The 27,194-nt window shown below is 37.4% G+C and overlaps 1 protein-coding gene across 1 annotated transcript in view; it reads right to left on the bottom strand.

Moving 5' to 3' along the window:
• Positions 1 to 27,194, bottom strand: part of ACBD6 (acyl-CoA binding domain containing 6) — a 1,359,273-nt gene that overhangs the window by 950,900 nt on the left and 381,179 nt on the right. Inside the window, exon 4 of the mRNA XM_044085743.1 lies at positions 10,795 to 10,877. Within this exon, the coding sequence (XP_043941678.1) occupies positions 10,795 to 10,877 (83 nt within the window). The remainder of the gene's footprint in view (positions 1 to 10,794; positions 10,878 to 27,194) is intronic.

The raw sequence follows: 27,194 nt of genomic DNA, 5'->3' as shown, positions 1-27,194 counted from the left end.
AAGTAATGATCAATAATGTCGAAGTAGCCAAAAAGACAGCCAAATAATAACTTGTTATATTTTGGAAATGGATTGGGGGAGCCTGAACAAAGCCCTGCCACTACCTAAGTCATCATACCAGAAGCATGAAAATGATTTGTATTTAACATAATTCAATCTAGACAGTTATCTTAGTCATAAATCTGGGTGTCATCTTATGCAAGGACAGGATAGCGCATAATTTGTGGACCATTCCTGGCCATGTCACTCTGCATCTCCTTAGAAGTGGAACACTTCACATCATTCACTCCCATAAGGACAATGTGAAGTCAGAATCATTCCTGGCACTCTGCTCTTTTTGGTATCCCTGACACATCCTTTACTTTGGACCTTGGAAGACAAGTTATGGTTACTCATACATTCACCAGACTGGTGAATGTGTGTTGCTGTTAACCTTAGAGGTCTGCAGATCTGGCATTTTCCTGCATGATGCCAGGCAAATGCACAGTTGTAATATGAAGTGTTGGTGAGTCTGTGTGTTACAGATTCTGTATTACTAAGCTTGATGGTCAATGAAGTGCTCTTAAGAAACTCTATACTAGTTTTAGATGAAAGTGGTTGCTTAATGCTTTAGCACAACTGCTGAAAACTTTGTTTTGTGCTGTGCAACATACTTAAATGTCTCACATTCTGTTCTGCTTTAAGAAAAGACAAAATTATTTTAGTAAGTGTACATCAGTTGCTAAGCATCTTTAACCACACTGGAGAGACTGAGGTCAAGAAATGCCTACATCCCTGTAACTCATAGGTTCCCGGGCTCTTTCACATAGAGCTTCCCTCAAATACAAAACAGCCCTTCAGACTTTCAAAGATATTAAAATGTAGTTTAAGCCTCATCATACAAGAAGTACATGAATTGCAATGTAAGGAAACAGGCTGGCACCTTACTCCAAACACACATGTTTATTATTTATTTATTTGATATTTGTTAACCGGGTTAGTCTGGCTGGGCAGCATGCCCTTTTTCAGCTGAGACCCGAGGAGTAAAGCTCCATTACAAAACAGTTAGAACATACACACAGAATTATACAATTGAAGAAATAAAGTATTAGTCTAATACATGGTTAGTATCAAAAACATCATAAACTAAATGGGAAATACATAGTTATTACAGGGAACATATATTCTTAAATATAATGGTATGGGAAAAACAATAACATATGGTAAGTAAATAAATCAAGATATGTTTCTTCAAGAGCAGCAGACTAAGGTAGAGGCTGAAAAGAAATGACTGTAGGACAGAACTCAAATAGGAATAGGGATATCTAGAGCAGAACAGGTAAGATACTGAATGGATGGGGATAAAATGAGGGAGAGACAAAGGTTAGTGGAGAAATAGGAGAGAGTCAAAGGAGGTAGTAATTAAGAGGGGTCATTACAGGAGCAGATCCAGGAGTTAAACAGAAATTCCTTTAATGCTATTTAAAACTAGATGTGATGTTAAGTGAGCGGATGTGGAGAGGTAGTTAGTTCCAAATAGTGGTGACTGAGTGACTATAAAGGAATTTTCCAATGGATTTTTTTAGGTTTGAAAATTTGCAGGAGAAGTTGGTCCAATCTACGTAGGTCACGATTTGGAATATAGGGGGAGATGAGGTTTGTCAGAGATGGGCAAGCTAGGGGTTGGTGAAGGATGGAGTGAGTCAGGTGGAACTGTGGTAGGAGGAGTTGATGCTGAAACTCTAGCCAGTGAAGTTTTTTTAAGGAAAGGCAGTGGTGTGATCAATATGGGAGATTACTGGCAAATCTAGCTATTTTACTGTAGGTGAGTTTAAGTTTGGTGGACAGGTTCTTTTGGAGGTTGGTAAATACTGGGGTGGCATATAGTAGGGTGGGGAGTAGGTAAGCTTGCGCTAAGGTCAATTTGGATTCTGGAGTTAGGAAGTTTTTGTTCCTGTACAGTAGTCCGAGTTTTTGGTGTGACTTTTTAATACAATTATTGATGTGGATGTCAAATTTAAGTTCATCGTCTATGTAAACTCCAGGGAGTTTAGTGTGAGATTCAACTTGGATAGTGGTATTATTTAGAGAGGAGACAGAAAAGGAGGGTTTGTGGTGTTGGAGAGATTTAGGAAGAAAGAGTAACAGTTTTTTTTGCTCGGGTTGAGCAGTAATTGATTGGTAGTGACCCATTACTCAACTGAATGCAGAGATTCTTGAGTGAAGGTGAGGGAGATTTTCAGACATGGAGATGATAGTTGAGTCATCAGCGTATTGTATAAGAGTGGAGTGTGGGCAGGATTGGTAGAGATTGTTAAGTAAAGATACTGAATAATACGGGCCCCAGGATGGAGCCTTGGGGAACCCCAATTTGAACAGAGAGTACAGGGGAAGCTGCAGAGAGACATTTAACAGACTGCAGTTGATCATATAAGTAACTTGAATACCAGCATGTCTCTCATAGTTTAATGGGATGTCAAATGCATTTTCACTAAAAGTGAGTTTCAACGGAAGAGAAGTTTAATTTTTCTCATGATAGCTTTGCTTTCAATGTGAGAGTGTTTTGTTTTACTTAGAGAACACTGTCATTGCTTTGCTGTAAAATTTGATTTAAAGGTTTCAAATGAAATCCAGATCTAAGTGACAACTGTAAAAGTAAAGCAGAAAATACTACGTACACTGACAGGTTTGAACAGTGTATATGGTAAATGGGGAAACACAGCCAAGTAATCGGATATTGGTATGACTGGAAGGGTCTTGATTCATTACCTTGCATAGGGTCCCATTTGTCCATGCTCTGGCTCTGTTGACTTTGGAGGTGCATGCTACAGCAATAAAGCATTATTAGCCTTTCAAATAGGTCAGACCTGTACTAAGTGATGTCAGATGGTATAGCTATTTTTGATGATAGAGAAGACATAAGGAAGTCAAACATGAAATTTAGGTGCCCTACAAACATGTACCTCCCCAAAAAAAAAAAAAAAAAACAGCATGTTGTAAGCAGTAATATTTCAGATGTTTTGCATGACTTATGGCAGTTGAACAAAAGCTGCTGTAGTATTTATGTTATCTTTAAATATTTTGCTTTATTCATTGCACTAATGAATGAACGGATTCATTAATAGGCTTGGATTGTGTAATACCGTGTAAACATAATGCATTTCAGTAGTCTAAGCATGTTGCATTTTAGTAATATTTTTGCAGTATCTTCTTTACAGCCTCCAACAATGGCAAAGGGGTTACATTTGTCAGGTCATACAGTCTGATCTTCAGTATCCATTATGTAGTATATTATTGTGATGCAGTCTTCTCTACAAGATTGGATTGCAAAAGATTTTAGCATTTAGTTAAAAACTGTTACTCTGACAGCTCAGAGGACTAAAGTTCCATGTTATTAATAAGCTGCTTCTTGTGGCAAGCATGCAAAGTTTGAATCTTTCCACCTTCATTTACCTACCATGTGACATTAAGCAAGTCACTTAACCAGACAGTGTTTTGGAGCTATAGAGAATTTGAGCTGGGCTCCTTAATGGTCTTCAGGACTGCATGCTTATTAACTACAAACCTGTTGTAGTTTGATAGCCATTCCCTATTGCATAGCTAATCTAGTTCAGGAAATGTGATAGCAGTAACCTGGTCAACAAAAGGATAAATAAAAAATATATATATTGGTTCATTTATTTTGTTTAATTGTTAACTGGAAATAAGAAGTTATGTACCTAACATAACGTTCCATGTTAGTTGTCTTCATCTCGCCTTCTTTCTTGCTGTTTGGGGATCGGCTCCGACTCAGCCATCTTCTATAGCTCGAGAGTGGTTTACTGGCTCAAGGCTACCCCTTATCCCAGAATGCCCAGCATCAGCTACCCAGATCTCGTTTGTGATAGCGCACACTAGACATAAGTAGAGTAACCAGTTACCTAAAAACTGGTTGTCCAATACACCTAGACAAGGAAAGAGTCATAAAATACCTGGCATGTGAAGTAATAAAAGATATCAGCCAGTGAAAACAAAAAGAACTCCTCTCAATCCTCTAGGAAGGGGGAAGGAGGGAGGGATGCAAGAAGGAAGGCAAGATGAAGACAACTAACATGGAACGTTATGGTAGGTACATAACTTCTTTATGTTAAGCTGTGCATCTCGCCTTCGTTCTTGATGTTTGGGACAGCATCCTTAGCACCTAAAATCCCGGGTGGCTCATTGGAACAGACTCCTCAGAACAGCAGAACCAAAGGGAGCTCTGCTCCTGGAGATCATATCCACCTTGTAATGATAGATAAAAGTATGATGGTTTGACCAAGTGACAACTGCACAGATTGAGTCTATGGGCAACCTAGACTGAAAGGCTACAGAGGTGGCTAAAGCTCTAGTAGAATGACTTTTTGGTTTAGCTGGTAGCTCTTTATTTCCTAACTGATAAATAAAGGCAATAGTATCAGATAGCCAAATGGATAAGTTCACCTTAGAAACTGGAAGGCCTTGTTTGTTGAAAGCATAAGAAAGAAATAACTGGTCTGATTTTCTTAGTTCCATAGTTCTATGGAGATAAAAACGCAATTGTCTGTGCACATCCAATTGGTGGAGCTTGTATTCTGCCTTGTTGCTGTGATTGGGAAAGAAAACTGGGAGATCTATGGATTGATTTAAATTGTTCTCTGAGCAAACTTTAGGAATAAAGGATGGATTGGTCCTCAGAGAAACTCTGTCTTTGTGAAACACCAGGTAAGGAGGACGAACACATAGTGCTTGAAGTTCTGAAACACGTCTAGCTGAAGTGATAGCAACCAGAAAAAGTGTCTTCCAAGAAAGAAATTTTAAGGGACATGATGCTGCCGGTTCAAAGGAGGCAAAACTAAGGAAGTTAAAACTACACTGACATCCCAAGGAGGAGGAGGATCTCTAACTGGGGGTCTAAGAAGAGATGTTCCTCACATAAAGGCCTTGCAGAGCTTATGAGACATAATGCTAGAATTAAACATACCGATATGAAAATTAGAAACGGCAGCTAGCTGTACTCTAATGGTAGCAGAAGCCGCACCAGACTGAAAGAGTTCTGCTAGAAATTCAAGAATTTCATGGGCTGGAGCTGAGAAAGGATCCAAATTTCTAGATTCTGCCCAGTAAGAAAAACGTTTCCATTTACTAGCATACGTTTTCCTTGTAGTAGACTTATGTGAGGAAACAATAATATCACGGACTGCTGGGGAGATACTGGAAAGCCTGGCTAAGGTTGGAAGTGGAGTAACCAAGCTGTGAGCTGGAGAGTTTGAAGGGATTGGTGCAACCTGCCTGATTTATGAATCAGAAGATCTGGAGCCGGGTCCAAAATCCACAGTTGATCCAGAAGGTGGAGGTGCAGGAACGGGAACCATATCTGTCGAGGCCAATATGGGGCAATGAGGATCACTTTGCAACCCAACGATTTTGCTTTCTGTATGAGTCTTGGTATTAGGGGAAAAGGGAGAAAGGCGTAAAGGAGTTCCTGAGGCCAATCGTGGACTACAGCATCTCTGGGTATATGACCTGGAAGAGGAAGTAGGGAGAAGTAGCTGCTGCATTTGTTGTTGAAAGGAGTGGCAAATAGATCTCAGCAAGACTGTCCCCATTTGTGGAAGATAAGATTCGCAACTTCCTGATTCAGAGACCACTTGTGAGGCATGAGGATAGCTCTGCTGAACCTGTCTGCTATGACGTTGGATTTCCCAGGGATGTGCATTGCTATCAGAAAACACTGGGAGGAAATCCCCCATTGCCACAACCTGAGTGCTTCTCGACACAAGGGGTAAGACCTGGTCCCGCGCTGTTTGTTGATGTACCAAACCACTGACATGTTGTCCGTTTGGATTGCAATGGTCCCGGAATGAAGAGAGTCTTGAAGGATTCTCGTGTGGAAAAGCACTAATGGGACAAGAAGAATGGCAGCTGCCATGGAGCCTAGAGCTTGGAGGACATATCTGACTTGAATCCTTTTGCTCTGCATTAGAATTAACACTTGATGAATAGTGGAAACTCTTTCCTGTGGTAATCTTGCAAACATTTCTTTTGTGTTTAATTTTGCTCCTATGTATGTGATAGCCTGACAGGGCAACAAGGCAAATTTTTCGAAATTTACTGTAATGCCTAGTTGAGTGCATGATGTGATTGTATAATCCCGTGCCTCTAAGAGTTGATGCCTGGTGGTAGCAGTCAGGAGCCAGTCATCTAGATAGGGAAACACCTGGAATCCTTGACGCCTCAGGTGAGCCGTAACTACTGCCATATACTTGGTGAACACCCTGGGGGCTGAGGAGAGACCAAAGGGCAGAACTCTGAACTAGTAATGACTGGCCCCTACCCGGAAGCGAAGAAATCTCCTGGAGCGTCTGTCCATCTTGATATGGTAGTACGTGTCCTGAAGATCTATCGAGCATATCCAATTGTCCTGACCCAGAAAAGGGAAAATGGACTGCAGTGTCACCATCAGGAACTTTTCTTTTTGTACAGATGTGTTCAATCTGCTGAGATCCAGTATTGGTCTCCAGTCCCCTGTCTTTTTTGGTACTAAAAAGATTCATGAGTAAGTTCTAGATCCTAGTTGGTCTGCGGGGACTTCTTGAATGGCTCTTTTTTCTAGCAGTCTTGAAACTTCTGTGACTGCTTGATCCCTTAGATTGGGTGGGACATCTGGGATGGACTTTTTTGATTCTATGGGGGATTGATGGAAGGGAATTGTGTAACCTCCGGATATAATGGATAGTACCCATCTGTCTCTTGTTATATTTTGCCAGGCTTTTCGGTACAGCAAAAGTCTTCCCCTGACTGCCTCCAGAGGTGAGCAGTCAGGCAACCCTTCAGGGATGCTGGAAGGGCTTGGCAGAGACGGTTTCTCTCTCATCCTGGTTTTGCAGTCCCCCCTTCTGCCACGAGAGCGGTGTCTGTTATTGTTGTTTCCCCCTCTGCCCCAGGGAAAAAATCACCACGTGTGTCAGGCAAGGGTCCCTGGGATTTTCGGAACCACATCTTTCCGCTCTTCTGACCCTTGGGATAAGGGGTGGAAAAACGGACTCCCACGGCAGAGAGAGTCTTGCCTTCCTGCTCACACCTGGTCAACATGTCTCTCACCTGAAGCCCAAAGAGAAAGGAGCTATCAAAGGGAGTATTGGTGAAGGACGGTCAAAAGGGTTCCACAAACTGACACAGCCGCATCCAAGCATGTCTCCCGACCTGTCCTGTCCCTGTGGCTCTGCTCGCTCCATCAGCTGCATAGGAAATCAGCCTTATGGAGGAGTTGACTATGGAATTAAGAGTCGCAAGCTGAGAAGCTAATTTGGCTGGTACTCCCTCAGCTGTAGGATATCTCCAAGCTCTTTCAGGAGATCCCTTTGAAGATGTGTAAAATAGCATAGATAGTTCAGGGACCTCATTGAAAAGGTCACTGAAGCAAACATTCGCTTTCCATATCTGTCCATCGTCCGAGACTCTTTGTTTGGAGGATGAACAGATGAAGAGGTTTCTGCTAACTCTTTCTTGGTGGCTGCTGCTACCACCATGGCATCAACGGGCACACCTTTGGAGAGGAACTGTTTGTCCTGGTGGGGGGGGGGGCTGTAATAAATTTATTTGGTCTCCTCGGAGTAGATTCCACAGAATCTGGAGCTGACCAATCCTTCCGAGCCACTACAGACATGAGTGGATAGAAAGGAGGAGATACCCAAGAGGTGGAAGGTCGGGAACTAAATGCGTCCAGGTATACAGACTCACCCTCGGTAGGGGCTAGGGAAGTCCAGTCCCTCCTCTGTCTAAGAATTTCAAGGATGTCCGAAAAGGAAACATCTTCAGAGGGGGACCTTGGGGACCCTTCCAATTCATGCATGTCTGTATCTGAGGTGACAGACTCAGGGGAGTCTATGTGCTTCCTCTTGCAGTTCTTTTTCTGGGGAGGCACTTCTGAGTGATCAGGGGAGGCTTCGGAAGAAGAGGAATCACCCAATGGGGTGTCCTGGGGCATAGGTTCCCTACGCTTGGGGTCTGGAGCAGGAATAGGGGTTGGAACAGACACCATGGGGGGAGGAGCCGATGGAGCTGGCAGTAGAGCTGCTTCGGGGGACAGCACACTCCGCATGACCTCAAAGGTGTCCCGACACCTAGGCAGAGAAAGCTCCCACTCTGAAGAAACAGGAGTCCTTCTCCACGTAGAGGGTGACGGCTCCGAGGCCGATGTGAGAGCCGAGCTCACCTGCGCCGAAGCTCCGAGGGGGAGAACGGGGTCGGACAAGGGTCCGATGTCACTCCTCCCTCGGAGCCGACAAGAGAGCCCCGGCACCCAGATCCCTCGATAGAAGGTACAATCAAAGTAATTAGAGCCGACGTCGGAACCGAAGGAGAGATGATGATCGGCGCCGACGGTTCTACTACCTGCAGATCCATGGTCTCCGGCTCCGAGCTAAATGTAGTTGGAGGAGGAATGGAAATAGAAGCGGTTGGAGCCGATACCTGTTGAGGTGGGATGGACAGTAATTTTGCCAGTGCCTGTGACTTAAGCAACCTACTTACTACTCTCTCCACATCATGATCCGATAATCTAGACGATCGAGATGAGTGGGAAGAATGATGGCTACATTCACTCTGTAACAAGGGTGACTGAGGTGCCGAGTGGATGGGCTCCAAGAATGGAGACCTCAGTCTCTTATGGCCCCGAGGCAGCTCCGAAATATCAGATGGAGCCAACGGAGGAGTTGTCTTGTTGGTGCCAGCTGGCACCAACATGCTTGGTTGGTCAAGTAAAGGAGTCAGCTCCGAAGGTGGAGTCGACGGCTTGACAGACTTAGGGGATTTTGTTGGCTGAGTACTTTTAGCCGGAGAATCCTGAGGCTTCAATAATCCCTGAAGGATTAATATGTTTTTGTGCTCTTGCAGGACCCTTGGACTAAAAGCGGGACATATAGAACAGGAGTCCTGCAGGTGAACAGCGCCCAAACAATACACACAACTAGTGTGCCCATCTGTCAGAGACATTTTCTGACAGCATGAGTCACACTTTTTGAAGCCAGACACCTTGGTATCTTTAGACATTTTTCTAACAACAAACAAACTAAAGAACCACAATAACAATTAGAAAAATGTTATACTACGAAACTAAAAAACAAACAGTCTTTTTTTTTTTTTTTTTTTTTTTTACGGTTAAGGAACAGAAAAGAGAGCCTCTAATTTAAATGGCTGTCCCAAGGAGGGGGGGGGGGGGACGCTCTAATTTAAATGAGTTCAGGATAAGGAAAGGCCTGCGAGTTATGGAGCGATGGCCAACAAAGCTACAACACACAAGAAGGCGATAAGGGAAAAAGTACTGTATCTAGTTTAACAAAAACTTGACAAATTTTAAGAATAAACAACAATTATGATAATAGAAAAAAACTATACTAAGCCTGAGCCAGTAACGAAGCAACCTCGCAGCTGAAGCGGCAAATGAGATCTGGGTAGCTGTCGCTGGGCATTCTGGGATAAGGGGTAGCCTCAAGCCAGTAAACAGCTCTCGAGCTATAGAAGATGGCCGAGTCGGAGTCGAGGATCGGCTCCGAACCCAAACAGCAAGAACGAAGGCGAGATGGACAACTTAACATCAAATGTTCAAGAGTATGAATTTTAAAACCCACTCTAACAAATGTAGTTGCATTAAACAAGACATATAATTTAAAACAATCAGGAAGGTGAATCAAAGAAGGCATACATTTATGCATAGTCCTAAAAATATGTGCGGGGGGCATGACTTCAAAACACAGCAGGGCCCAAGATACACTTATTCTACCAATAGCCAGATGCATTTTCAATAAATGTGAGTTTCCAGGGTAGAAAAGTTTACTGTTGCTCATGCTAAGTCTGTTTTCAATTTGAGACTGTTTTGTTTTGTTTACCAAATGGCCATCAGTGTTTTGTGCTATGAAATATGAAATAAACATTTTTAATTAAATCCAAATCTCTGTAATCTTTTATAAAGCAAAGAAGTATGCACACTGACAGGTTTGAAAAGTGTTTATGGTAAATTACCCTGTCTAAGGCTCTATTTGACCGTAATCTAGTTCTGCTCTTTACTGATCTAGTGTTATAGCAAGTATGTATCTTTTGTACCTAGCAAGAAGTCGTCCATCTTTTGATAAGAGGCAGGGCAAAGTTCCCGGCTACATACCTGGGGGGAGGTAGCTAGGAAAATACCCTTTTGACCACAGTAGTCACAAAAGGGGAACGTGATCAAAATATAATGTCCAGTTTTGTAGTGACTGGCAAAGGCAATGAAATCTGAAAAAGTGTGTGCAAGCGTCACCTATCAACACATTCTTTAGGATGGCAGTAGCTGTACCATTGATCAGGTGGGTGTGGGCTTTACTGTACATGGGTAGACTACATCCCCCTCTAATGTACCAAAATCTGATACAATTCAGCAGCTCCTAGAAAAAATGATCTTGGATACCTATAATGAGTGTTACCTGTAATTAGTATTAAATACTGGGAGAAAAGTTTCCCATTACCAAAACTGTTCATTTTCAAGAATAAGCAGTGACATTTAGTAAATCAGAACTTTTAGGCTAGCATCTGTAGTGTAAAATTCTTTAATCAGAATCCTGCATCTGCAGACCACAACTATATATCTGTTTTTTGTTCATATAAGCGAGACTGTGTGCATGTGCGTGCACATGCATACTTGTGAATGCATATGTGTGTATCTGCATTTACATGTACATGCTCGTCTACTTATTTATTTGATTTGATTTGTCACTTTTCAAAATAAGCAGCTAAAGACTACTAGCATGTATCCAGAATGCGTGCATATATACGTTTATTTACCTGATTGTTTCTTCTTGATACAAGGAGCTAATTACAGGTCCACCAAAACCAACTCTTTGTTCTTTCCCTTTTGTTTGAGATACCTGAAAATGACAAAACAAAATATGGCATAAGACAAGCAGCTGATCCATCTCTGCTTGTGATATTTATGTCCAAATGCATGAAAAAAACACAAGGAAATGGACAACCTTTGTGACCTAGATAAAAACAGAAGTAAAAAGGGGCAACATTAACTATCAGAAATTTAGACTTCCAAGATGGTTACTAAACAGTAGAAACTATTTGTGCCTGCTTTGAGCTTATTTCAGTTTTGCTGAGCTAATCTTCATATAACCATGGTATTATTGCTTGCTTTGAAATGGCTATGCTTTTTCTATTTCTATAATTTCTAGTTGTCCTTTCTTCATTTGGATTTACTCAAATACTGATTGCTAAATTGCTGTAATACCCGCAATCTCCAGCTGCTGTTTTTTGGATATGGATTTCAAAAAGACTGAAATACAAAAAATAAGCTATCTCATATTGCTACTAAGAAGAAAGACACTAAACTAAAAATTAAAACAGGAAACGGTCCCTACAAAAAATCTCAGTCTGATATTCACCTTTCTTTAGATGATTAAGAGAAGTTTTGACCCATTTCTTGTAGGCCACTGAAAAAAAATATCTGAAAAACTATTGCAAGCTAACACTAACATTGTGGATTTAGCAAAAGTAACTGATATATGTGAAAAATACATCTGACTCTGGTGATTTAATAGAATCACATTATCCCATTCTGCAACTTCAGGAAAAAGAACATTTATATCTGAAGCCAATAGAAGCAAAGCCTGAGACTAGATCATATATGAATAATGTATTCTTCATGGCTTAACAAACAATATGATGTTTCCAACCTTTTAGAGAGTCTTTAAGACATTTATTCCAGTTAGATGATGAATCCAAAAAAAAGATACCACAATTACTGAAAAGTGCACAGTGTCCTCACTGCCCTGCAAACTATTCTACTAATGACCCTGTAAGAAATATTTCCATTACAATTTTTTTTTGCTGTCTTTGCCCCAGGTGCCTGCCAATCATCAGCCTTCTCACAGCCAACCAACACATCCATTCCCTCATCACCAAGGATGAGATTTGGACAACAAGATCCATTATTAAGGCAGCCATTAGGGGTGATTCAATTTTTTTTTTACTTTTTCTTTACTTTTTTTAAGCTTTTATTGCCCTAACTTTCTCTTTATGTTGTGCTAATTAGCAGAAGGGGACATACAATGGGCTGGTCATCCCTCGCTTCTATAACAGATGCTGTCAGCAACCGTACTTGCCTCTTTCCCTAAAGCATGAAAAGTGTTTTTCCTGTCACTACCAGAGAAACTGCTTCCATATTTGCTCCATGAGCACCTGTAACCCTCTCCTCCACTGGAAGAGGTGAGTAGGGCATGCCTAGTCCATTCACTCCTCTCCCATCCTGATTGGCACCTCCAGTGCTACAACTGCTAAATGAACTCCAGTCACTTGGATGGCAGTCAGTTTCCATCCTTCTGTGTTAAGAAGCCAGACACATTACATGTTAAAACTGTCAACATATAGTTAAAAACTTCAAATCTGCCAAGAAGTATGGCTACAAACTAATTTTCTCCCAAAACCTGTCACTAGAATACAAACATGCAAAAAGTAAGCTAGTGCCTTACTGTCTTTCTCAAGAAATGCGTAAGCTTTAGATTGCCTTTTCAACAGCATTCATTTTCACAAGGAATGTAAATAAATGCCAGTTTAACCATAACAATGCTTTAAAGTAGTGTATGTGAAGCTGTTTACATTTAAACCTGACTGATTTTATGGGTATAGGCATGCTTTTAATTGATTTTTATTTACATGCTAGTTCATCCTACAATATTTTTTTATCTTTGAAAGCAGCTTTTCACTGTTTTTTCTCAAAAATCTTTTTATTGATTTGTAAAGTATGACATAACAAACAAAACAACAAAACATTATGAATATCATCATATAGTAGTTGATTAAATTTATACACCTTGTAATAATGTATAACAACTCATGAAGGTGAGAACATAACAACATACAACAATATATAAAATTGATAACCAAGAAACAAAAAAAAAAAAGGATGAAATGAGACTATAGTCAATATGAGAAAGTGAAGTATAAAAGTAAATAAATCCTGATATTATATTGTGACAACAAGTTTGATAACTATTAGTCATTATTAATAATGAAGAGGACCTTCTCTAAAACTTTATTATTTAAAACCCTTTTCTTAGGACTTTTCCACATAGTTTTATGTGCAGAAATATACAAGTATGCCATTGTTCTAAAGGCGTTCCAATTTAACTTAGTGCGGTCAAGCCAATTTTTGGTAATGTACAGTTTAATGAGTGAACAAATGAATACGAGCACATGTGTATCCAATTTAGAGAGATGAATTATTGGTATATGTAAGATTGCAATTTCCCATGATAAAGTGGATTTATGATACCCCATTTTCTGTAACCTTACTTTCAAGGAAGTCCAAAGTTTATGTAAAAAGTGACAATACCAAAAAATATGTAAAAGATCAGCTTTGGGAAAGGAGCAACAAGGACATAACGGAGATTTGTTCACATCAAACTTGTTAAGTTTGGAAGGAGTATAGTAAGCATTATTATTAATCATCAGTTGGGTATACACCAATTTCTTGAAAGGGGAGTAATCCAGGGTATTTCTAATGGCCAAAAGTTGTTGGTTATCTGTTAATTGAGGATTGTGATTAACCCAAAAATTCGAAAAAAGATATGACAAATCTTGTATTAATTTAGTTAATAAGTTATAAGATTTTGACAACATTTTTTCAGGTAGTGATAATGTTTTAATTATCGTTTCTAAATTATTAAGATCCTGTTCTCTTGGCTTAGTAAGATCACAATAATTTATAACCACATCCCTTATTTGACGTAGTATTGTGGTATATATACAGTTGACCTTCAGCAACTTCCGTAAATCAGCCAAGGATAGGTCCTTATATTTCAGAAATGTCCAAATCTTAATATTTTTATCAGGGGATAATTTGTAAGGTTAAATGATGTATTATTCAATTTAATATTTGGGTTCAGGTGGATTGGTTGAAGTATATGTGAAATATTATCCATTTTGATAAGTCTTAATAATTCCTGAAATGCTTTGATCTTATGTTTTAAGAAAAACGAGATTTTGAGAGTGCTCATGCTATCAGTAGATATTAATGGAATGGCATCAGGGTTTATGTTTTTGGATATGATATATTGATGCCAAATCTTAACCCAATTGGATGTATTGTTTTTGTGAATATTATTCATTCTAGAAATGGATAAAAGTTTATTTGCCAGGACAATTAAATAATAAAGATAAAAATTTGGCAAACCTAAACCCCCCCTTATCTTTAGAAGTTGATAATTTAGAATAAGAAATCCTAACTGCCTTGGGAAACCACAAAAATTTAGCTAATTCTTTATTAACTTTGTCAAAAAAAGATTTCGGAATTATTTGAACTGAAGAACTAAATTGGTAAAGAAATTTAGGAAGGATATTCATTTTTATTATAGCAGCTTTTGATAGAAGTGATAAATTCAGAAGTTCCCATCTACGCATGTCTAGCATTATTGTTGACCATACTTTATAGAAGTTATTTTGAAATGAGGATAAACTATTATGCTCCATATGAATACCCAGATATTTAACTCCGTAAGTAATATGAAAATGAGAAACAGGGAATAAGTAAGGTTTATGAGCCAAATGATTCAAAGGGAAAATATGAGTCTTTTGAGAGTTAATGTGATAGTCTGACGCAAGTGAAAATTTCTCAATAGAATTCATTATTTTTTTAAGGTCTGAGATAGGAGTTTAAAAGAATATGACTAAGTCGTCCGCGAAAGCGGAGAAAAATAAATTATTGTTGTGAATCCTAGGAATCCTGTGAAATGTATTTTGTGATATGTACAAAAGTAAAGGTTCCAAATACAGGTTAAAAAGAAAGGGAGATAAAGGACAACCCTGTCTCGTACCATTAATCATCTTTATAGGAATTGAAGTGATTCCATTAATATATAATCTAGTAAAGGATTCTTTGTATAGAGTTTTGATGAAATTTATAAATGTAGAGGGGAAATTAAAACAGGACATAGTCTGAAAGAGAAAATTCCAACACACTCTATCGAATGCATTTGAAGCATCCAGGATCAATGCATATAATGGGTTATTATCATGTTTTGTAAGATGTATAATGGATTCCAAAGTCAAGGTGTTGTCTCAAACATGTCTATGGGACATAAAACCTGTCTGATCTGGCAAAATTATTGATGATAAGACATTTTTCAATCTATTAGCAAGAATAGAAGACAGAATCTTGATATCTACATTGATTAAAGAAATCGGTCTATAATTGCGGGGATCCGTTTTATCTTTATTATTTTTCAGAATTAGTATGGTTTTTGAAGTATTCCAGTGGAGATCAGATATGTCATTTATTTTTATATAGTTATACACTTTAAGAAGAAAAGAAGCAATTACTGTTTTAAATGATTTAAAAAAGTTAGGTGTAAATCCATCAGGGCCTGGGGATTTGCCAATTTTTAGCCTATCAATTGATTCCGTAATTTCTAAAAGAGTAAGAGGAGATGAAAGACTATTTTGCTGTTTTTCATTTAAAATAGGAAATCTTATGGAACTTAAAAAACTATTTATATAACTATTATCTATAGAATTAGAAGATTTGGAATATAACTCTGTTTAAAGTGATAAGAAGAGATGCAAAACTTCCTTGTCTGTGTTATATATTTGTTTTTTATATTGTATAGGTGAAATTTTAGATCTATCAAAATTTTTCTTAATTATTCTTGCCAAGGTTTTGGAAGGAATTTGAGCCCATTCTGAGTAAGTGGTTAATAATGTTTGCTCCAATATTGAAAGGTTGTTTTGATGTAATAAAATAAGTTCCTTTTGAAAGTCTATAATCTGCTTTTCATATGAGGGGTCCGGATTTAATCTATAATGATTTTCAAGAGAGTGAATTTTCAGTTTTAAAGATCTTTCTTTACTATTAAATTTCTTTTTAAGATATGCAGCTTTACCAATAAACATACCCCTTAACCTGGCTTTACATGCCGCCCATTGTTTATCATAAGGAATATCTGTTGAATCCAAATCATTTTCCATTTCCTGAATTATATCTATACACAATTTACTAACTTCTTCGTTAGAGAGCAGGTTATTATTTAATGTCCAGGTATTCCTATTAAATTTATGACTAGGGTTAAGATTTAGATTTAATTTTACTAAGATTCTAGAGTGATCAGAGAGAAATCTAGGTTCAGTAGTGAGATCCATTAACGACTGTGAAAGAGAATTTGAAATAAGAAAAAAATCTAATCTGGACCATGAATGATAGCATTTAGAATAATAGGTATAAATATTTTTATTAGAGTAATTAGTGAATTGTAAAGGGTCTATAAGATTATGTTCTAATATTAAGTCTTCCAAATCTAAGGATGCTTGTTGATTATGAGAAGATGAACAACTTGTACGATCTATAACTGGGTTAATTACAGCATTCCAATCCCCTCCTAAAATAACAAAGTGATCTTTGTAGGAAGAAAGGATATTATATATCTGAAAAATAAAAATATGTTGATTACTACAAGGGCCATAAAGATTTAGTACCAGCAAAGGTTTATCCAAATTGTGTATGGAAGAAGTAAAGTAGCACCATCTACCTTCATTATCATATTTTTCTTCAATAATAGTTCCTTGAAATTTTTGTTTGATTATAATAGCCACCCCCTAGAGTTAGAAGTGTCCCCTGAAGCTATTATTTTTTAATCCATTTTTTATTTCTTACTTTGTCCCAATCAGCCCTAGGAATGTGTGTTTCTTGCAAAAAACATATATTGGCTTGTGATTTATACATTAAATGATATATTAAGGATTTCTTGTCTTTATTTTGGATCCCCCTTATGTTCCAGGAATCAATTATTAGTAAATTAGTCATGTATTTATTAAAAGTCTGTTAAAAAAGATGTTGAAATATAAATTGTTTGTGTGTAAATAAAGAATAAATAAGGAAATTAAACCAAAATTAGTCTCAACATAACAGATAGTATCTATAGATGAATATTTCAATGTAGATTTAACACTAATCACATAAATATCCCTCTTCCCTACCCCAGTGCCTACCCACCATAACTTATCTACCCAGGGAAGATGAAAAAAATTATACGTATAATGTAAAAACTTGGTTACCAAAATCACATACATAAGTGAAGAAAATTTAAGTAAAGTCCTGAAAAGGACTATAACAATATTAACAAAACTAAACATATTTACACAACTGTCCAAACACAAGATGTCCGACATATAAATTCCCTATTCAAAAATGTACTCACAAAACACCTGTAAAGTGAAATATAATTATGTCCAAAGTAAATATGTAATTGATCTTGCACTACAGTGTAAATATATGAAATTAAATGTTAGAAATGTAGCAACTTAATTAATGCAACAATACTAAATGTATACATGTTAAATCATAACTGTAAGTATAGTAAAATACAAATATGTCTCCAACCAAAAAGGATTAAAGTTATTAAGAATTTAAAATCTTCACAGTTAAAGATATACTATATTACTTTGTAATATCAATTCCTATAAACATTATATTCCTGATTAATCATCTTTACTAGTTTCAATATCAATTTGTATGACTCGAGTATATTAGAGTCTAATTGGTAATTAGAACCTCAACAAGTCTAGTAAAAGGTCAATCAATATATTTGAAAACACCTGTGTCAGATATTATTTAACAAAACATAGATAAGATATGTAGGCTGATGTTTTAATACCTATCATGAGTGTATATATAATATGAGAAGATGCATTAATGTAAACTATAATGATTACCAAGGGCTTCACATAACTTTTAAGTATGGTGCTACACCCAAGCACATTCCATATAGTCATCTAAAATATGCAGGTGAATATATTTATAACATAAATTATATAACTTAAACCATATAGGCAAAAGGTTACATATTTTTCACAGTTAATCCAATACACCTACGACAGCATATTAGCAATATATTTCATCTTGTAAATGTCATTTGAAATTATCAGCATTTAGTAACTATTAAACATTTTAAATAAACCATCTCCTAAATACTAGAATTATTTTGCGCCAACTACATGAAAGAGTCATAGCTTAAAACAAGCATTAAAATTGTATTCAACAATATATTTAATTTAAAAGTCAGTTATATAGGCATAAACGCCTCCGCACGTACATATTGCCAGAATAGAATGAGAAAGAGGCTTCCCGTAACTCTCGAAGCACACTGTCCCAACCTGCAAGAGAGAAAATGACTTACTTACGAAAAAACAGTGCTGCTAGAGTCAAAATACAGTCTCCGAAGATAGAAATCAGCAGCTTTTCGGATGCGCAACTTCAGGCAGTCAGGAAATCTTCTTCTGGGCAAGCAGACATCCAAGGGCAACGGATTACAACCCTTATAATTTTCTCTTTGAAAACCTGACAACAGACATAAGGTATGCAGCACGAGCAACGCAATTCTAGCAGAATAGACAGAACTGCAATTCATTAGCGCTGCTATGACAATGTGAAAGAAAAAGTCAAGGGAAAAGGCTTGTGAATGATTCTGAAGATAAATCCAAGGCATTCAGTGAAGATTGGTGACGCTATGCAGCATGAGAGACCAGATATTATTCCCTCCATTCTGATGATGTATTCTTAGACGGATAAAAACAGTATTTTTTTCAAATAAACTATGCCATGTTGATACTGGTACATTGTAAAGGCATGATGTACTGGGAAATTAATATTTAAGTTTGCGATAACTCCAGGAATCATTAAAACACATGTTTCACACTCAAAAAATCTATGTTTTTCTTTCCATGACATAACTATGACAGATATTCAGTAATATTCAAGAAATCATATTATTAAAAGATAGCTCACTAACTTAAAACATCAAATGTACTTACATAAGTTAGGAGTTTTATTTTCGTGTGTCATTAGCAGGAAGGGTCTTGAATATTTTTAAAAAAATGTCTTTTGCTTCTTTCGGGTCTGTAAACACATAGCTCTTGTCATTATAGTTGAAAGAAAGAGTATTAGGATAACGCATCCTAAATCTGATTCCCCTCTTAATCAGGCCTGCACAGAATGGAGATAGTTTTTGTCTGTTTAATTTTATTAGTGCTGGTAAATCCTGTGAAAAAGTCAATTTATGTTTATTCCAGATGAGATGTTTTTTACTTTTGTCTGCTTCTAAAATACGCTGGGTGTCTCGAAAGTCCAGTAATCTTGTATATATAATCCGAGGTGAAGTAGAGTCTTGTCTGACACGCAGGGCTCTGTGCGCTCTTACTACAGTTAAAGTTTTTGTATTTGTTTCACAATTAAGTAATGCCTCAAATATTTGTTTAGTCACAGAAACAAGATTTTGATTTTCATAAGATTCCGGCAATCCTCTGATTATTATGTTATTTCTGCGACTCCTTGCCTCTAAATCCAGAAGTTTGGCTTGTATATCAGCAATTAAAGTATCTTTAAATTTTAAGTCACTTTCAATAGACTCTGCTCTTATTTCTATAGCTAAATACTTATTCTCAAGTATATCCATTCTTTCATTAATCTGTTTTAAAGTTTTACCAAAATCAGTGAATTGATCAGAAAAATTCTGTATAGCACTCTGAATGGGTTGTAATGCCATTTTTAAGTCTTCTAAATGAAAGTTAGAGTCACTTTTATCTTTAGCACTTACTTTTATAGTTTCAGTAGATGATTTAGTGGTTCTAAGTCTCTTGGAGCCAGTGTCCTTCTCTGGAGAAAGCATAGAAGAGAATTTGGCCTTGGTTGTCTGTGTATCCATGGAGTCTGAGTTGCCAGCCATACCCAGACTGGAGGTGTGAAAGCAGGAAAACTGACACAGAAAGTAGCTTGTAGAGTGCACGTGCCCAAAGACTGTTGAAGCCAAAGATTATTCTGAGGTAAAATAATCCAAAAATTCACCTTTTACGAAAGATGAGTAATACCAAAGTGAAGGAATATAATCAAAAAAACTTTCTGTAAAAAAAACTGTGGAGAAATTTCACTCAAAGGTTGATAAAAATAGGCGGTAATTACATATCAGTGAGGAGCACAGTGAATAGAGAGCAGTCTATCCGGCGACCATCTTGGAATGCGAGCTTTTCACTGTTAATTATTTTCCCTTGGACATTATCTCATGGATTAATTCATTTTTTGACAGATTAAAATTATTCTGCACGTACTTCTTTTCTATATATTACTACATTTTATCCCTGTGTTTGATGTCTGGCAGGCATAATCCCTGGGATTCAGAAAGGCTTAACTCCAAAAATGTCCACATTATAGTAAGCCTGAACAATTCAGAAATGGCTCTCCCACTACTGTTTTCTGCTGGGAGCTGACTATAATATAGAGAGTGAACTTAAGAGTTGAAGACACTTGCGAATGCAGCAGTCCAAACAGAGCAGCTGAGGCAAAGCAGGCATGTGCTCTCCTCCCGAATTGGCAATGGCAGCAAATTAAGGTAAAGTGATTCAGTCAGTCAATCTACCAAGTTAATTTCTTCTCTTGGAGGAAAACGTGAACACTGCCAAAAGGACAATGTGCACCCATACAACCTTCTCAGAATAATCATCATTCTTACTGTCACTAAAGCTTAGTATCACAGAAATGTGATGTTTATCTTTGTCTTTTGCATATATGTGTGTGGACATATGCTTAGTGTGTCTATAGGGGAATGACTGTGGCTGCTTGGCTACATGAGTGTTTGTGTGCATGTGTGACTGTTCAACCTGCAAAAGGTAAATACACAGAAGCCATCTCTTGTGTGTATGTGTATTTATGCTGAAACTTGCATGTGGAAGTGACAGTGGGTATTTCTCTGAATGTGAGTGTGTGTGGAGGGACTTATTTGCGTGTGTGTGTGTGTGTGTGTGTGTGTGTGTGTGTGTGTGTGCGTTGCGGAATTCTTATGCTACTATGATGCATGGGCTGGCAGGGAGAACACTAGTAAAATCAGGTGTTTTATTTAAAGACACAGTAATTAGCTGTTAACGAGGTGTTTTCTGTATGCAGCTTTATCTTGTCTCTGAATCAAGGAATCTTGCTGTCTCGTCATTGATTAACCTGTGTTAGCAAATTAGCACAAAAGGAAAGAATATTTCTGAGTCTTCCCAATGTACACTTCAGACACATGATAAGGACTACTGATGAGCCTGATAAGGTGGATATGTACTAATAAGTCATTCAGATTCCTTCTTCCGGAAAAAAATATTTTAGGGCTTAAGGCATGTTTGTAGTTCTGAATCTTCCTTCAAGACATGCCAATATTTTTAAAAATATATATATTCAACATTTTATCAAACTGTGAGCTACATTCTCTAAGAAAACAGGCTTGTCTTTTCTTCAAACCCAAAGAAAAACGAGCTGTATCTCTGCATTTAGTAGATCCACAAATATCTATAATTTGCTAATAGCTGTTTTCAGTTATGGCTACTTGCATGCCAGTAAGATCTCTCCATGTTTTGTACAACACAACCTCTTCTTATAAGCACATAACAGTATTCAAACTTTCCTACTGACTACATATATAGTGCTTAAAGAAACTTGCCATTACGGAGAGGGACAAGTAAATGTAAGAGGTGACAGCTTAGATCACTTAAAAAGCTAATGGTTATCAATTTTTTTATATAATGCAGTGACAACTTTGTGATTCTGTTTAACTTTTAAGGAAATTACCAAAAAGTTGTTAAAAGATCAAAAAAATAAAACTAAATTTACTTACAGCAACACCTTCAGCAAATAAATGAAATTCACGTGATTCACTCCGACATACAAATGCAAGCTGTTAGTGTAGCAAAACAGTTTAAACACATCATTACAAAAAAGCAAGTTGATATTCAGTCTCAAACAGAAGAATCACCAACGTGGCACAGAACAGGTAAAAGCATCTCCTATTTCAGTACCATTAATGTGTTAAAAATAACTATCAAAAACACATTTTTAAAGTGATAAGCAACACCACACTAATGCTATAATGTAATTATTCACTATTATAACTTCAAAAAGTAGACCAAAGCCTCAATGCCATATTAATGTTTAATGTTAGTATATAATTTATTCATATCTAGAGTGGACCAGAACGCATCATCTTGCCAGTGAAAACTCTGCAGTAGTGTTAACAAATACAATGAGTCCTAAATGCATGATCCAAATTTAGTGACATATGTCATACGCCATTTGCTAACACACCTCATAAAATCTTCTAATTAGCTCTGGCACCTAGAACTAATTGGCATTGTAAGAGGGTCTCTTAAATTCTCATCAATTTATTATATTATTTATTTATTTATTTGACATTTATTTACTGGGAATGTCCGACTGGGTCAGAAAGAACCTGTTTTTAGCAGAGGCCTGGGGAGAAAAGCTCCAGTTATAACAGATAACTACAATCTTTATACACAAAATATAAAGTACAAACTTTATACAGATAGTTGCAATCTTTATACAGATTACAAAAAGTTGAAAAATTAAAGCTACGTACAGATATGGAAGAATTATACTTAATACAAGTAGAGACAAACTGTCTGAGTTACAGGTGAATAGGTACATTGATATGAGGTAGATGGTAAGTGCAGCAACAAGGAGATACTGCCAGCCAAGCTATCAGGAATTTTGTAAATAATTATGTGTCATTTGTGAAATATTAATATGATTTATATATAAGTATGACAGAAGGAGATAATGCCAGCCCAGATATCTGGAATTATGTAAGTGGCTGTGTGTCATTTGTGAATATCAACATGATTCATATGCCTATATCATTTTGTACAGACGTGTGATGAAGAGGTATTTTGTAAAGTACTAAGCAGAAATGTATATGCACTATTGTAACTGTTTAGATGTATGTATTTTAACAGGGGAGACTGAAGCACAGGAGATTAACCTGCAAAACCTCAGAAGAATGGTTGAGGTTAAGTTACTTTATAGCTGGACCATAAAAGAAAGATGTTATCTCTCAGTTTCAGTGCAGTAACAGACACAATGTCTAAAACTAGAATATTTTGTATTGTCTTTAAATGTGGAGGAATGTAAATTATTTTATAACTTCCACCATTTGCCAAAAGATCTAAGAAGGGCCCTTGTTTATTTGTTTCTGCAGATAGATGCTAAAATCAATGGTTGTGAGCCTGGAAACTGATATTCAGATGACAAGTGATGTCATGCTGCCAGCTACCCCTGCAGTAATATTTGAAATATTAATTTAAGAACTCTCTGAGAGAGAGACTGTGCATTTTGTATTTTGTCTTTGACCTGACAAGAACATCCACTTACCATATCTGTCTTGCCTAGTTCTGAAAGTAAGTTAACTAGGTACAGTAATTTCTCTTAGATACAGTTAGGAATATAGTGAAGTATAGCTTAGATATTTTCTTTATGTATTTGAGACTATCTTGCAATGTTGTTTTAAATATTTCCTGTGATTTTGAACTCTGAAGTTACTGTGATTATTTACTGAGTATTTTCTTGTTTTTTTATTATTTATTATTAAATATATTTAAACCTTTCATTGTGGCTGATATTTGTGAGACATATTTAAGTTCTGAGAGTACTTGCATATTTATTTGTTGACACTGTGAGCCACTCCTAATAGCCTTGCTCTTGGTCAAACTACCATTTGGATTAACAGCAACATTACTCAGTAGGATTGGACACCCTTTGTTAAGGGCCTCTACCATTTGCCAAAAGATCTAAGAAGGGCCATTGTTTATGTGTTTTCGCAGGTAGATGCTAAAATCAATGGTTGTGAGTCTGGGAACTGATAGTCAGGTGACAAGAAGTGATGTCATGCTGCCAGCTACCCTGGCAGTAATATTTGAAATATTAATTTAAGAACTCTCTGAGACAGATAATGCGCATTTTGTGTTTTTTTTCTTTGACCTGACAGCATTATCTGGAAGACCCACTCACCACATCTGCCTTGCCTTGCTTTGTAAGTAAGTTACCTAGGGTACAGTAGTTTCTTTTAGAAATAGTCAGGAATACAGCTGAGCTTAATTTAGATATTTTTCTTTCTTTATTTAAGACTGTCCTGCAATGTTGTTTTAAATATTTTCTAAGATTTTGAACTCTGAAGTTACTGTGATTATTTACTGAGTATTTCATGTTCTTTTATTATGTATTATTAAATATATTTAAACCTATCACTGTGGCTGATATTTGTGATAAATATTTAAGTTGTGAGAGTACTTACATATTTATTTAGTGACAATGTGTAGGCCACTCCTAATAACCTTACCCTTGTTCAAACTACCATTTGGATTAATAGTAACATTACACAGTAAGATTGGATACCCTCTGTTAAGGGCCTTAAAGTAGCTGATAAGGTGTGACTGGTGGCAGGCAAAACTACCTTACAATCTGGTCAGAAGGCAGCATAGGTAGTAAATCTGTGCCAGCCTTTCCCAGGTATGTGTGCATGTATAAATCAAACTTCAAAGTGTGTGTGTGTGTCAGCTACATGAGCAGGGGCAAAAGAGTGCTGGAGGTCTTGGCTTGGTCATTCAGCTGAGATGTCAACTCTATAGCTGTGCCAGTGGGGAGTCTTACTGGGGATCTGGAAAAAGAGGGAGAAAGCAGCTCCAGACTGACTGTGGTCTCTGTGTGCTCTTATGGGAAATTGCACTTTACTGTGTTTGTGTACTTGTCATCCTCCCAATGTAGGTCCCCCACTGATGCTAGTGGTGAGGATTGAGGCTCCTTGACTTCTGGGCCAGTGGTGGGGCATCACAGTAAGTATTAAAGTAATTGATAAAGACATGCAAGAAGAAATGGGTAGAGAGTAGATGAAAGTTGCAGAATTTTAAGATCTACTGAAGAAATTAGCCTGGATCAGAGCAGTGGCACATCCAGTAATTGGGTGTGTGTTGTATCAGTACTCATTTAAAGGCAGAAAGGTTAGTAGTATATTTCTCACAGTAAGTGGAAGAGAGTTCCATGCTTTTACAACATAGTGGGAGTACAGACTTTGTCCAGCTCTCTTAGAGGGTTTGTATATAGACAGAAGGTCTTTATCTGCAAACCTAAGTGTTCTCCTTGGTATGTATGGGGTAATTATGTTGTTTAGTGCTGGGTAGGCTTGGGTATTGTTGACTACTTTGTGGAGTGTTAAAAGTTGGGTATAAAGTAGATAGCTGGGGAACTCTAGCCATTTTAGAGCTAGAGGAGCTCTGTAAATTGGTTAGTACTGGCGCGCTATAAAGCAGGCAAGGTAATAGGAAAGTTTTGGCAAGGGTGATTTTTAGAAGAAGAGGTTAGTGAGTGTTTGTTTCTATAAAGTGTACAGAGTTTTTTGTGGGTTTTCTTTATATTTTGTTGGATATAAACATCAAACCAAAGGCGATCATCTCTGACTACACCCAGTAACTTGGTCTGGTGGACAATTTCAATGGTGGAGTTATCAGCAGACAGAATTTTGAAGTTGTTTAGAATGGTTATACAGTTCTTTGGTTGAAAGAGAAGCAGTTTACTTTTTTTGGATTGAATAATAGCTGTCCATTGGTAAGCCAAGATTTAACAGCAGAGAAACTTTGTTGTGTGTCAGAGAGAAGTTGGGGTAGTGTGCAAGAGTTACAGATTATTGTGGAATCATCAGCATACTGGCAGTCTTCCACTAGTAGATGCTTTACATAGGATATTGGTAAAAATGTTAAAAAAGTAGGGGTCCTAAGATAGAACAACCCTGTGGGACACCAGTGGGATTTGTTAGAAAAGGGGAGGTAACATTTGACCATTTAACCAATTGTTTTCAATTGTATACGTAACTGTGAAACCAGTTTAGTGTTGGGTGGGTAATTCCTAGGTTAGAGAGCTTGTTCGATAGTAAAGAGTAAGTCACAGTATCGAAAGCCTTTGAAAGGTCAAGAAATAGTGCAAATATATAGCAACCATAGTCTCTAGCTTTGTTTACAGTGTCAGTGAAGGAAAGGAGGGCTGTAGTTGTGCTGTGTCCAGGATGAAAACTGCATTGTGTGTTTGTAAGGAGGTTGTTAAGTTGTAAGTAATTCATGAGTTGAAGATGGATACATGTTTCCATAATCTTCGAGATGGGGAAAGTATGGCTATCGTACCTCTTAGATCGAGAAATCTAGACAAAGCCATAAATAAAAGTGGGACAAAGGCCAAAAAGTAGGGGCACTTTTTAAATACTGCTCTTAGAAACTTATAAGGTTGACAGAACAGCAGGTTTTGCGTTAGCATTACATTTCTGATGGGTATAATGTCTGGAACTCAAATGTCTGTCATTATTTTCTAAATTCAGTCTTTAATGATTCGCCAGTAACTTGCCAGAAAACCACAATTTTATGAAAAATGGACCAAAACATGAGGCAAAAATTTGGACAGTCTGAAAAAATCTGTACAGTTGAGACGTATGATGCCTACGGGTCGACAGTTTGTAAGTTCAGTGGAGTTGCCTCTTTTGTGAATGGGCATAATGTAGCTCTTTCTCCAGATACTAGGTACTGTGGACTCAGATAGGGATCAATTGATCAGGATGCTGACTGGGTATGTGTTGAAGTCAGCAGCTATTTTTCAGTTTGCAGGTGGGGAGGTTGTCAGCAGAGGTAGAGCGGGGTTTGAGTTTGTGCATTAATCTTTTTCTGAGGCTTAAAGGTAATGATGAAAGAGTGAAAGTGGGATGGTTCGCAGAAGCTTGATTTGTGCTACGGGGGTAAGAAGGATCTGGATCAGGCGAAAGGGGAGTATATGGGTTAGATGAAGGGGAAGAGTGGTAAGTATTGGATGTTTTAGTGACAAGATCAGCTATTGATTTTATGAAGTGGATGTTAAACTTGCTGGCAATTTTTTTTGGGGGGGTGGAATTTGGTGCAGCCTTGAATTCTTTTTTTTGCTACAGGGTGGACTAGAGTTGTGATAGTGGCCCAGAAATTTTTGGCTTACTTTTGTACTTCTGCTGCAGCTGACTACAGTACAGCTGCTTGTCTTTGGTGACTAGCTTTTTAGCTTGGTTTCGTAATTGCTTAAAAGTAGTTAGAACTTGTTCTTTGTTACTTCGTTTCCACATAGCCCAGGCTGCATCCCTTATTTTTTACTAGGCTTTTGGATTCCTTAGTTAGCCAAGATGGGATTGTTTTTGATTCTTTTTGTTCGAAATGGAGCAAGGGTATTTAGAAGTTTTAGGAAGCAGTTATTGAAGTAGTGTACTAGTGGCAATACCTTTAGAGGAAACCAGTTTGTTTTGCATAGTAGGTCACTGAACCTGTCATTAGAGAATTTAGAGAGACTACAGACCAATTTTAGGGTATTACTGCAG

The sequence above is a fragment of the Protopterus annectens genome, chromosome 10.part0, assembly GCF_019279795.1.
Source record: "Protopterus annectens isolate FY-2018-M chromosome 10.part0, PAN1.0, whole genome shotgun sequence".
Taxonomy (NCBI): Eukaryota; Metazoa; Chordata; order Ceratodontiformes; family Protopteridae; genus Protopterus; species Protopterus annectens.
The sequence above is the reverse complement of the archived record's forward strand: the minus strand, read 5'-3'. Positions and strand labels throughout refer to the sequence as shown.